The 14090-nt window shown below is 44.1% G+C and overlaps 1 protein-coding gene across 2 annotated transcripts in view; it reads left to right on the top strand.

Annotated features, from left to right (window-relative positions):
- The first annotated feature begins 212 nt into the window (after positions 1–212).
- The window catches only part of LOC139559667 (activated CDC42 kinase 1-like), a 115900-nt gene continuing 102022 nt past the window's right edge, over positions 213–14090 (top strand). The window contains exon 1 of one of the 2 annotated variants that reach the window (XM_071375864.1): positions 213–398. In XM_071375864.1, coding sequence (XP_071231965.1) covers positions 294–398 — 105 coding nt within the window. In that variant the 5' untranslated portion in view covers positions 213–293. The remainder of the gene's footprint in view (positions 399–14090) is intronic. The other variant, XM_071375868.1, reaches the window with a different exon arrangement.

The following is a 14090-nucleotide window of genomic DNA, read 5'->3' as shown; positions in this document are numbered from 1 at the left end:
AGTCAGACACCAAATAAAAATGTAATAATTGCATTCAGCATTGTTTTGTATTTGGAAGTGCAGTCGCGGTCAAATGTATTTTCAATAGTGCAAGTGTACGTTTTGCTCGGTACTTTACCAAGTTCAGGTTCAAAACGTGAGTCAGAGACATGTGCCTTTAAGAGTGGGTTGACGGCATAAACGCGTAGAAAAAAAAGCAGGGGTTGAGTGGATGACGTCTGCTCGAGCCGACGCAAGCAAGGCTGGAATATGGTCAATTGAGAATAGAAGAATAAGAACAAAATTAGCGATCCATGTTAAGTTTTCATAAGGAACTGGAGAGTTTCAAAGAAACAGGCAGCCAAACACGCCTCGCCGGGGAGCAATGCCGTGAGAGAGAGAGGAGCAGAGATCTACAGGTAGTTTCAAGTTTTATTAGTTGTATGTAATGAAGTTGTATGTACAGGATACACATGGTAACGTTATAACTTATACACTGTCCAACGAAATACCTTCTCGACAATGCAACAACAATAAGAAATAATGAAAGATAAGAATACGAACATAAAGTAAATGTCTCAGTAATACATTTTTAATAATAAAATAGTAATAAAATAATACATTTTTTTAGCATTAGTATAAAACAGGAAGGCACAATTTATAGTCCAATATTTACACATTTTTAGGAAGGGGGGATTGGGGTGCAAGTGTTTAAATTGTGCAGTATTGAGCAATAAATAAATAAACAGATGTGTGTGTGTGTGTACATGAGTGAGTGCATGTGTGCTAAGGTGCAGGTGGTCAGTCCAGTTCATGTGTTCAGCATTCGGATGGCTTGTAAATAGAAACTGTCTTTGAGCCTGTTGGTATCAGACCTCATGCTCCGTCTGATACAGTCTGCCCGACGGTAAGGGAATGAACAGCTCATAGCTGGGGGTGTGTGGGGTCCTTGATGATGCTGCGGGACTCCTTCAGGCATCGTTTCGAGTACATGGATGGGTCGGAGGATGGTCCCAGTGATGTACCGGGACCAGTTGGCCATCCTTTGCCACCCGCTGGAGGGCCTTGCGGTCGTGGACTGAGCAAGTCTCGTACAGGCTGTGATGCAACCTGTCAGGACGTTCTTGATTCTAACCAAATTCTCTAAAACGATGTTGGAGGCGCCTTATGGTAGAGAAATTAAATTCTCTGGCAACAGCTTTGGTGGACATTCCTGCAGTCAGCATGCCAATTGCACGCTCCTTCAAAACTTGTGACATTGTGTGGTGTGACACAACTGCAAATTTTAAAGTGGCCTTTTATTGTCCCTAGCACAAGGTGCACCTGTGTAATGATCATGCTGTTTTAATCAGCTTCTTGATATGCCACACCTTTCAGGTGGATAGATTATCTTGGCAAAAGAAGAAATGCTTACTGACAAGGATCTAAACATTGAGGCTTGGAAATTGTCAGTGCAGACTTACCCCAGGCACTTGCCTAGTCCTGCATTTAATCTTGCCTGGTCCTGCATTTAGTCCTGCATTTAGTCTTGCCTAGTCCTGCATTTAGTCTTGCCTAGTCCTGCATTTAGTCTTGCCTAGTCCTGCATTTAGTCTTGCCTAGTCCTGCATTTAGTCTGGCCTAGTCCTACATTTAGTCTTGCCTAGTCCTGCATTTAGTCTGGCCTAGTCCTGCATTTAGTCTTGTCTAGTCCTGCATTTAGTCTGGTCTAGTCCTGCATTTAGTCTTGTCTAGTGCCACCATCTGAAGTACTTTAGTAGATGAATGCTCGGGTTTGAACGCCAGACAGTCAGCCAGTGGAAGTAACTCTTGAGTTCACTGACAGAGCCCATATTATTGCCGCTTTCAAGGCAACTCGGAAACTCTGAAATGTCAGACTTGGAAACTCATTGTAGAAAGATGAGTTTCCCACTTGGTAAGTATAAGAATCAAAAAAGTAGGTAGTGTGTTTACCCACTCTGCCCAGAGTGGGTGAAAATGTGTTTTGGTGATAAAATTTCACTTTATGTTATCAAATACATTTTACCAAGATAAATCTTTTTTTCATGTTCTGAATCTTTAAGTGGGGTCTTTCTCTAACCTATCATTTACATTATAGCCAAAAAGTTGGATTTCGTAACCTAATACATATCCGATAATAAACACCAGCTCTGTTGACAGAGCGCAGTCTTACAGCGAATTTGGAGGATTTTGCATGTTGTGGTGGTCGTCTGCAAATTTGTTTCTGTGTGCCGCAAAAAAAGCCAAATGAACACAAACGGAATGAAATGTAAACTTGGGTATACGGTAGTACAGTGGAATGGTAGAGAGAACGTTCGCTGGGTGCGTCGGTAGACCAGGTGTCGGTAGACCAGGTGTCGATAGACCAGGTGTCGGTAGACCAGGTGTCGGTAGACCAGGTGTCGATACTGATGGGATCCAAAGAAAAGCAGTGCTGCTCCCAGATCAGCTTTTTCCATTCAAATCTTACCTTCACATTAGAATCATGGCTCTGGCCTGGAGAATGTGGCCTATAAGCATGCCTGGTTACCTTTGAGAACCGGCTCTGCTCACATAGACTTCTCTCTACCTCTACCCAACACACACAACACCTCATCCTTTACACTGTTGACCATTATCATCACGTTATACAGTTCCATTAACAGCAGAGTTGTCATCACTATGGAGAGAAAAGGCATAGCACAATGAGTTAAAGCTGGTGAACCTTTCCTTACTTTCAGTGATTCAGCCGTTCTAGTCCATGATCAGAATGAAACTACCCACAATGACCAATCAACATTACGGCATTACAGCAATTACTGTCTGGCCGGCAACATCAAATTTGAAAGGCCTAATCCTCATTCAGTAATAAACATTCTAGCAATACAAGTCATGAGCAATATAACTACTGACCTTTAATTTACTGCTGCTTAAAATGACAGCTAGGTCACACAAATGTGCTAGGAAATGGTTCCTAGCACATTTGTTAGATTGTGGCAAATGTTCTCTTAACACAAAAACTGTCTAGTTGTGATGATTATAGAATGTTTGTATAAAGCATTTACCTGATGTTCCTAGTACACATTTAATCTGTTCCCAGAATGTTTCATGATGTTGTGGGAACATTGTGTGGACACTATAAGAGATTATAAGAGTTCCCAAAACACAAAAACTGTCCACTTGTGAGGATTATTTAAATGTTTCTATTAGGTTGCAAAAAAAACATTTGCCTGATGTTGCAATATCATTCACAGAACAATTATTTTGTTTCTTTAAAAGTTCACACACGAACATTTATTTAGGTTATGGGAACATTGTGGGGATATGACAAGAGATAGGTTCCTAGAAAACAAAAACTGTCCATTTGTGCTGACATTCAGATAATGTTTGTATCCGGGTGCACAAAACATTCCTTTGATGTTGCAAGAATGTTGACAGAACAGCCTTTCTGAGTTCTTTAAAGGTTCCCAGAAAATGTAATTAGGTTTTGGGAACAGTGTGGGTGCATTACAAGAGATAGGTTCTCAAAACACAAAATATGCATGGTTGTGATGAAATTCATAACAGCTCCTAGCTCCTAGCTCCTAGAGAGATATTATCACCTTATAGCTGCAAATATTGAGGCGGCTTATGATGCTTACCCTATAATAATGCAGTAAATCACAGATTGAGAACATGTTGTCACACATCATGAAACACATTGAGCCAAAAAAGCATATAACGACGCACTTAGCTGTTCTTTTTGTAAAAAAAATAATTTATATTTTATTGAACCTTTTATTTAACTAGGCAAGTCCAGTTAAGAACAAATTCTTATTTACAATGACGGCCTACCCTGGGCCAAATTCGGACGACGCTGGGCCAATTGTGCGCCGCCCTATGGGACTCCCAATCACGGCCGGTTGTGATACAGCCTGGAATCGAACCAGGGTGTCTGTAGTGATGCCTCAAGCACTGTGATGCAGTGCCTTAGACCGCTGAGCCACTCGGGAGCCACACAGTTTGGAAAAGTAACTTTTATGAGTGGTCTGAGGCAGTCGGTAAATAACGAGCGTTTCTAAGTGCAGCTGTAGTAATGATGGTTTCGAGGGAAACAGCTTGGTTACTAAAGCTACATCGTATCTGGTTCTAACGATGATCTTACCGCTACAGAAGGCTATGGGAAATGGCTGCAGCACAAAGCAACTGCACTCCAGCCACCACAGTCACAGACAACTTCCCATTATGACTAATGGAGGACTATGTCAACACAGAGCCTCGATCGCAGTAATACAATACAGATCAATCCACTGGTGGGCCCAGACACATCCTGTTCTCTCACAAAGGGTTTGATTGGACAAAGGCCAGGGCCATTACTGGACACCACCATTCTGGAGAGACAGTGTCACTAGAACTCTCAGGTCAATTGGTCTTGTTTCAATGTCTTCCATTTCTTTTTCTTTTTTTACCCAGTTTTCTCCCCAATTTCGTGGTATCCAATTGGTAGTTACAGTTTTGTCTCATCGCTGCAACTCGCATACGGACTCGGGAGAGGTGAAGGTCGAGAGCTGTGCGTCCTCTGTAACATAACCCAACCAAGCCGCACTGCTTCTTGACATAATGCCCACTTAACCCGGAAGCAAGCCGCACCAATGTGTCGGAGGAAACACTGTACACCTGGCGACCGTGTCAGCGTGCGTTGCGCCCGGCCCGCCACAGGAGTCGCTAGTGCGTGATGGCACAAGGACATCCCCTCCGGCCAAACCCTCCCCTAACCCAGACGACGCTGGGCCAAATGTGCGCTGCCCCATGGGTCTCCCGGTCGCGGCAGGCTGCGACAGAGCCTGGCCTCGAACCTAGAATCTCTAGTGGCACAGCTTGCACTGCAATGCAGTGCCTTAGACCACTGCACCACTCGGGAGGCCCGATGTCTTGATTCACATGAAAGTCTGAGTTCCTCACGCTTATCTCAACTGGGAATAGGCCCAGCAATTAAGTGTACAAAGGCCCAACAATCACAAAATAGGCTGCTTTATCAGGAATGGCAAATTGAGAGAATTCTGCTTCTCTTAAGAACAGGGTGACTGAGTCAACTAATTCAGTCATAGGAGACACTATAGTACATCAGGTTTCTACCTGAGGCAACCAAGCGGTTTTCAGTTTCTGAGGATAGGTTCCGAACGGGGGGGGGGGGGGGGGGGGGGGGTTCAGCTGTGTGAATAAGTGTGAGAACAGGATTCACTGCACTGTCTCATTGTTCCTTAGAGAGAATTGAATTTCAAACCCACTCAGTTTTCACCATAATACCGTCCAGCTCCTCCAGTGTATAGAGAAAACATTGGTCCCTGTAGCACTGTATCAAATGTCCTGCTTTGACTTTGGACACCTTATGCCTTACTTTGACTGATGGTCCTATACTGTGAAGGAATATTCTTTACAGTGTCTTCTATTGAAATGCAGTATGGTGTGGATGAAAGTGCATTCTCAATTGCATGCAAACCTTCCTTTTAAAGAAAGTTAAAGAAAACTGTGAATTTTCAATCCGTGGGATCTAACTAGGCCTGTGCTTCATACTACACACAGAGCTTTTTAAATATCCTTGTGGAGGTTAGAGTTGGCTACTAACAATATTCACAATATGGACCAAGACCTACAGCATGGCTTGTTACTAGAGGTCGACCGATTATGATTTTTCAATACCGATTATTGGAGGACCAAAAAAAGCCGATACCGATGAATTGGCCGATATTTTTTATTATTATGTATTTATTTATTTTTATATAAATATATATTTGTAATAATGACAATTACAACAATACTGAATGAACAATGAACACTTTTATTTTAACTTAATATAATACATCAATAAAATCAATTTAGTCTCAAATAAATAATGAAATATGTTCAATTTGCTTTAAATAATGCAAAAACAAAGTGCAATATGTGCCATGTAAGAAAGCTAACGTTTAAGTTCCTTGCTCAGAACATGAGAACATATGAGAGCTGGTGGTTCCTTTTTAACATGAGTCTTCAATATTCCCAGGTAAGAAGTTTTAGGTTGTAGTTATTATAGGACTATTTCTGTCTATACCATTTGTATTTCATATACCTTTGACTATTGGATGTTCTAATATGTACTTTAGCATTGCCAGCCTAATCTCGGGAGTTGATAGGCTTGTAGTCATAAACAGCGCTGTGCTTCAAGCATTGCGAAGGGCTGCTGGCAAACGCAGTGAAGTGCTGTTTGAATGAATGCTTACGAGCCTGCTGCTGCCTACCACCGCTCGGTCAGACTGCTCTATCAAATCATAGACTTAATTAATATAATAACACACAGAAATACGAGCCTTAGGTCATTTAATATGGTAAAATCCGGAAACTAACATTTAGAAAACAAAACGTTTATTCTTTCAGTGAAATACGGAACCGTTCCGTATTTTATCTAACAGTGGCATCCATAAGTCTAAATATTGCTGTTACATTGCACAGCCTTCAATGTTATGTCATAATTACGTAAGATTCTGGCAAATTAGTTCACAACGAGCCAGGCGGCCCAAACTGTTGCATATACATACCCTGACTCTGCGTGCAAGAGAAGTGACACAATTTCCCTAATTTAATATTGCCTGCCTGCAAACCTGGATTTCTTTTAGCTAAATATGCAGGTTTAAAAAAAATATACTTCTGTGCATTGATTTTAAGAAAGGAGTTGATGTTTATAGTTAGGTACATTCGTGCAATGATTGTGCTTTTTTCGCAAATGCACTTTTGTTAAAACATCCCCCGTTTGGCGAAGTTGGCTGTCTTTGTTAGGAAGAAATAGTCTTCACACAGTTCGCAACGAGCCAGGCGGCCCAAACTGCTGCATATACCCTGACTCTTTTGCACAGAACGGAAGAGAAGTGACACAATTTCCCTAGTTAAAAGAAATTAATGTTAGCAGGCAATATTAACTAAATATGCAGGTTTAAAAATATATACTTGTGTATTGATTTTAAGAAAGGCGTTGATGTTTATGGTTAGGTACACATTGGTGCAACGACAGTACTTTTTTCGCGAATGCGCTTGTTAAATCACCCGTTTGGCGAAGTAGGCTGTGATTCAATGATAAATTAACAGGCACCACATCGATTATATGCAACGCAGGACAAGCTAGTTAAACTAGTCATATCATCAACCATGTGTAGTTAACTAGTGATTATGTTAAGATTGATTGTTTTTTATAAGATACGTTTAATGCTAGCTAGCACCTTACCTTGGCTCCTTGCTGCACTCGCATAACAGGTAGTCATCCTGCCATGCAGTCTCCTCGTGGAGTGCAATGTAATCGGCCATGATCAGTGTCCAAAAATGCTGATTACCGATTGTTATGAAAACTTGAAATCGGCCCAAATTAATTGGCCATTCCGATTAATCGGTCGACCTTTACTTGTTACATCACTCAGCCCTCAGTCACTACCATGTTACTGTACATCACTCAGCCCTCAGTCACTTCCATGTTACTGTACATCACTCAGCCCTCAGTCACTACCATGTTACTGTACATCACTCAGCCCTCAGTCACTACCATGTTACTGTACATCACTCAGCCCTCAGTCACTACCATGTTACTGTACATCACTCAGCCCTCAGTCACTACCATGTTACTGTACATCACTCAGCCCTCAGTCACTACCATGTTACTGTACATCACTCAGCCCTCAGTCACTACCATGTTACTGTACATCACTCAGCCCTCAGTCACTACCATGTTACTGTACATCACTCAGCCCTCAGTCACTTCCATGTTACTGTACATCACTCAGCCCTCAGTCACTACCATGTTACTGTACATCACTCAGCCCTCAGTCACTACCATGTTACTGTACATCACTCAGCCCTCAGTCACTACCATGTTACTGTACATCACTCAGCCCTCAGTCACTACCATGTTACTGTACATCACTCAGCCCTCAGTCACTTCCATGTTACTCTACATCACTCAGCCCTCAGCCATGTTACTGTACATCACTCAGCCCTCAGTCACTACCATGTTACTGTACATCACTCAGCCCTCAGTCACTTCCATGTTACTCTACATCACTCAGCCCTCAGTCACTACCATGTTACTGTACATCACTCAGCCCTCAGTCACTACCCTGTTACTGTACAAATCAAATCAAATCAAATCAAATTTTATTAGTCACATACACATGGTTAGCAGATGTTAATGCGAGTGTAGCGAAATGCTTGTGCTTCTAGTTCCGACAATGCAGTAATAACCAACAAGTAATCTAACCTAACAATTCCACAACTACTACCTTACACACACACACAAGTGTAAAGGGATAAAGAATATGTACATAAAGATATATGAATGAGTGGTGGTACAGAACGGCATGGCAGATGCAGTAGATGGTATAGAGTACGGTATATACATATGAGATGAGTACTGTAGGGTATGTAAACATAAAGTGGCATAGTTTAAAGTGGCTAGTGGTACATGTATTACATAAAGATGGCAAGATGCAGTAGATGATATAGAGTACAGTATATACATATGAGATGGGTAATGTAGGGTATGTAAACATTATATTAAGTGGCATTGTTTAAAGTGGCTAGTGGTACATTTTTACATAATTTCCATCAATTCCCATTTTTAAAGTGGCTGGAGTTGAGTCAGTATGTTGGCAGCGGCCGCTAAATGTTAGTGGTGGCTGTTTAACAGTCTGATGGCCTTGAGATAGAAGCTGTTTTTCAGTCTCTCGGTCCCTGCTTTGATGCACCTGTACTGACCTCGCCTTCTGGATGATAGCGGGGTGAACAGGCAGTGGCTTGGGTGGTTGTTGTCCTTGATGATCTTTATGGCCTTCCTGTGACATCGGGTGGTGTAGGTGTCCTGGAGGGCAGGTAGTTTGCCCCTGGTGATGCGTTCTGCAGACCTCACTACCCTCTGGAGAGCCTTACGGTTGTGGGCGGAGCAGTTGCCGTACCAGGCGGTGATACAGCCCGACAGGATGCTCTCGATTGTGCATCTGTAGAAGTTTGTGAGTGCTTTTGGTGACAAGCCGAATTTCTTCAGCCTCCTGAGGTTGAAGAGGCGCTGCTGCGCCTTCTTCACAACGCTGTCTGTGTGGGTGGACCAATTCAGTTTGTCCGTGATGTGTACACCGAGGAACTTAAAACTTTCCACCTTCTCCACTACTGACCCGTCGATGTGGATAGGGGGGTGCTCCCTCTGCTGTTTCCTGAAGTCCACAATCATCTCCTTTGTTTTGTTGACGTTGAGTGTGAGGTTATTTTCCTGACACCACACTCCGAGGGCCCTCACCTCCTCCCTGTAGGCCGTCTCGTCGTTGTTGGTAATCAAGCCTACCACTGTAGTGTCATCCGCAAACTTGATGATTGAGTTGGAGGCGTGCATGGCCACACAGTCGTGGGTGAACAGGGAGTACAGGAGAGGGCTCAGAACGCACCCTTGTGGGGCCCCAGTGTTGAGGATCAGCGGGGTGGAGATGTTGTTACCTACCCTCACCACCTGGGGGCGGCCCGTCAGGAAGTCCAGGACCCAGTTGCACAGGGCGGGGTCGAGACCCAGGGTCTCGAGCTTGATGACGAGTTTGGAGGGTACTATGGTGTTAAATGCTGAGCTGTAATCGATGAACAGCATTCTCACATGGGTATTCCTCTTGTCCAGATGGGTTAGGGCAGTGTGCAGTGTGGTTGCGATTGCGTCGTCTGTGGACCTATTGGGTCGGTAAGCAAATTGGAGTGGGTCTAGGGTGTCCGGTAGGGTGGAGGTGATATGGTCCTTGACTAGTCTCTCAAAGCACTTCATGATGACGGAAGTGAGTGCTACGGGGCGGTAGTCGTTTAGCTCAGTTACCTTAGCTTTCTTGGGAACAGGAACAATGGTGGCCCTCTTGAAGCATGTGGGAACAGCAGACTGGGATAAGGATTGATTGAATATGTCCGTAAACACACCAGCCAGCTGGTCTGCGCATGCTCTGAGGACGCGGCTGGGAATGCCGTCTGGGCCTGCAGCCTTGCGAGGGTTAACACGTTTAAATGTTTTACTCACCTCGGCTGCAGTGAAGGAGAGCCCGCAGGTTTTGGTAGGGGGCCGTGTCAGTGGCACTGTATTGTCCTCAAAGCGGGCAAAAAAGTTGTTTAGCCTGTCTGGGAGCAAGACATCCTGGTCCGCGACGGGGCTGGTTTTCTTTTTGTAATCCGTGATTGACTGTAGACCCTGCCACATACCTCTTGTGTCTGAGCTGTTGAATTGCGACTCGATTTTGTCTCTGTACTGGGACTTAGCCTGTTTGATTGCCTTGCGGAGAGAATAGCTACACTGTTTGTATTCGGTCATGCTTCCGGTCACCTTGCCCTGGTTAAAAGCAGTGGTTCGCGCTTTCAGTTTCACGCGAATGCTGCCGTCAATCCACGGTTTCTGGTTTGGGAATGTTTTTATCGTTGCTGTGGGTACGACATCGTCAATGCACTTCCTAATGAACTCGCTCACCGAATCAGCATATTCGTCAATATTGCTGTTGGACGCGATGCGGAACATATTCCAATCCGCGTGATCGAAGCAGTCTTGAAGCGTGGATTCAGATTGGTCGGACCAGCGTTGAACAGACCTAGGCGCGGGAGCTTGTTGTTTGAGTTTCTGTTTGTAGGCTGGAATCAACAAAATGGAGTCGTGGTCAGCTTTTCCGAAAGGGGGGCGGGGGAGGGCCTTATATGCGTCGCGGAAATTAGTATAACAATGATCTAGGGTTTTTCCAGCCCTGGTAGCACAATCGATATGTTGATAGAATTTAGGGAGTTTTGTTTTTAGATTAGCCTTGTTAAAATCCCCAGCTACGATGAATGCAGCCTCAGGGTGTGTGGTTTCCAGTTTACAAAGAGTCAGATAAAGTTCGTTCAGGGCCATCGATGTGTCTGCTTGGGGGGGAATATATACGGCTGTGATTATGATTGAAGAGAATTCCCTTGGTAGATAATGCGGTCGACATTTGATTGTGAGGAGTTCTAGATCAGGTGAACAGAATGACTTGAGTTCCTGTGTGTTGTTATGATGATCACACCACTTCTCGTTAATCATAAGGCATACCCCCCCGCCCCTCTTCTTACCGGAAAGATGTTTGTTTCTGTCGGCGCGATGCATGAAGAAACCAGCTGGCTGCACCGACTCCGTTAGCGTCCCTTGAGTTAGCCATGTTTCCGTGAAGCAGAGCACGTTGCAATCCCTGATGTCTCTCTGGAATGCTACCCGTGCTCGGATTTCATCAACCTTATTGTCAAGAGACTGGACATTGGCGAGTAGTATGCTAGGGAGTGGAGCGCGATGTGCCCGTCTCCGAAGCCTGACCACGAGATCGCCTCGTTTTCCCCTTTTTCGGCGTCGCACAGGGTCGCCGGCTGGGATCAGATCCATTGTATTGGGTGGAAGGCAAAACACTGGATACGTTTCGGGAAAGTCATATTCCTGGTAGGAACGATGATGAGTTGACGTTAATCGTATATTCAGTAGTTCCTCCCGACTGTATGTAATGAAACCTAAGATTACCTGGGGTACCGATGTAAGAAATAACACATAAAAAAACAAAAAACTGCATATTTTCCAAGGAACGCGAAGCGAGGCGGCCATCTCTTTTCGGCGCCGGAAGTAAAGTACATCACTCAGCCCTCAGTCACTTCCATGTTACTCTACATCACTCAGCCCTCAGCCATGTTACTGGACATCACTCAGCCGTCAGTCACTTCCATTCGTACTGCCCTTAAACGGCACAATCACGCAAAGAAATAATGCCAGTTGTCTGTGTTCAAGTGCTCATGATTAATAAAGATTGGCCATTCAATCGCCCTTGTTTTTCTAACAGTGGTGTGATGATTTCATTATGGCCACATCAATGAAAGGCCTAACTGGTGGCCTGTCAATCAGCAGTGACTCGACTGGGTTGACTGGTCCACTTCCATTTTTCTCTGGAGTCTGTTTTGTTAAGGGATTACATTCATATCACGGCTACGGTGCAATTCTGGCTCAATGTGGTAACAAGGAAATCGGCAGTTTTTTTTTTTAATGACAATTCAGATCCGGTAATGGTAATGACACGTCTTTAAACTGTACAACATTGTGCAAGCAGTTTACATTTACCATCTAAATTAGGCCTAGGCACAAGGACTGATCTGCATCGATGACTGTCCTCCCTAGGTAGATTTTGTTTTCTGAACACTCTACAGATTGAGGGGTATGTCCATTTTCGACCACATACCGTCGCCCGCCACAGCCCACTGAGTGAATTGCGTAACTATAATTCAATTCGGTATAGTATAGTCGCCTATGTGTATAGTGTGTGTCCTTGCATAGGTGTGTGTGTGTGTGTGCGCGTCCCTCAGTTAATTTATGTCTCTTGGTGTGTGTATATTCCGTTTTCTGGACGCCCGCTCAGAGAAAGATGATCACCTGCCTCTCGCCCAAGCACGCACTCTACGTGTCACTCTACGTGTCACTCTACGTGTCACTCTACGTGTCACACCACGTGTCACTCTACGTGTCACTCTACGTGTCACTCTACGTGTCCTCATAAAAACACCTGGGACATGGAGCATAGTGTGAACCGTCTGTGTAACTTCTGTTGTCGTAACATTGTTCTGCTCTATGACTCAAAGAGATGAAGGATCAACATCAAGAGAATCATTTGCATACTGTCCTGTGTGATTGTGTGTGTACCGGAGGTTCGGCTAATACAAACTGAGGTGTGATGGTTATAGCTCTATCATTAATACGTGGTGTGTTATTGTAGAGTAACTCAGGTGTGATGGTTAGCTCTATCATTAATACGTGGTGTGTTATTGTAGAGTAACTCAGGTGTGATGGTTATAGCTCTATCATTAATACGTGGTGTGTTATTGTAGAGTAACTCAGGTGTGATGGTTAGCTCTATCATTAATACGTGGTGTGTTATTGTAGAGAAACTCAGGTGTGATGGTTAGCTCTATCATTAATACGTGGTGTGTTATTGTAGAGTAACTCAGGTGTGATGGTTAGCTCTATCATTAATACGTGGTGTGTTATTGTAGAGTAACTCAGGTGTGTGATGGTTAGCTCTATCATTAATACGTGGTGTGTTATTGTAGAGTAACTCAGGTGTGTGATGGTTAGCTCTATCATTAATACGTGGTGTGTTATTGTAGAGTAACTCAGGTGTGATGGTTAGCTCTATCATTAATACGTGGTGTGTTATTGTAGAGTAACTCAGGTGTGATGGTTAGCTCTATCATTAATACGTGGTGTGTTATTGTAGAGTAACTGAAATAACAGGAAGCTCAGCCCAGATGGATCATTTCCCTGGTGCTTTAGTTAGGCTAACCTCACCTTAAGGTGGGTTGAAGGGAGTTGATCTTCACTTGGTAAGGACTTCAAGGTAGGCCGTCATTGTAAATAATAATTTGTTCTTAACTGACTTGCCTAGTTAAATAAAAGGTTAAATAAAAATATTAATAAATATAACTTCCTCTCAGATAATTGTAGGTTTAATTTCTTACTTAGGATGTAGAATTGTCAGTTTAGCTGTGCAGTAGCACTTGACTTTACTGACACACTGACTGACTGACTGACTGACTGACTGACTGACTGACTGGTGAACTGACTGACTGACTGGTGAACTGACTGACTGACTGACTGACTGACTGACTGGTGGACTGACTGACTGACTGGTGAACTGACTGACTGGATGGTGGACTGACTGACTGGCTGGACTGACTGACTGACTGACTGGCTGGACTGACTGGTGGACTGACTGACTGGTGGACTGGTGAACTGACTGACTGACTGGTGAACTGACTGACTGACTGACTGGTGGACTGACACACTGACTGACTGGTGAACTGACTGACTGACTGGCTGGTGGACTGGTGGACTGACTGGTGAACTGACTGACTGACTGGCTGGTGAACTGACTGGTGGACTGACTGACTGGTGAACTGACTGACTGACTGACTGGTGAACTGACTGGTGGACTGACTGACTGGCTGGTGGACTGACTGACTGGCTGGTGGACTGGCTGGACTGACTGGCTGGACTGACTGACTGGTGGACTGACTGACTGACTGGTGGACTGACTGACTGACTGGTGGACTGACTGACTGATTGGTGGACTGACTGACTG

The sequence above is a fragment of the Salvelinus alpinus genome, chromosome 30, assembly GCF_045679555.1.
Source record: "Salvelinus alpinus chromosome 30, SLU_Salpinus.1, whole genome shotgun sequence".
Lineage (NCBI taxonomy): Eukaryota > Metazoa > Chordata > Actinopteri > Salmoniformes > Salmonidae > Salvelinus > Salvelinus alpinus.
Note: the sequence above shows the minus strand (reverse complement) of the source record. Positions and strands in the feature narration are given on the sequence as shown.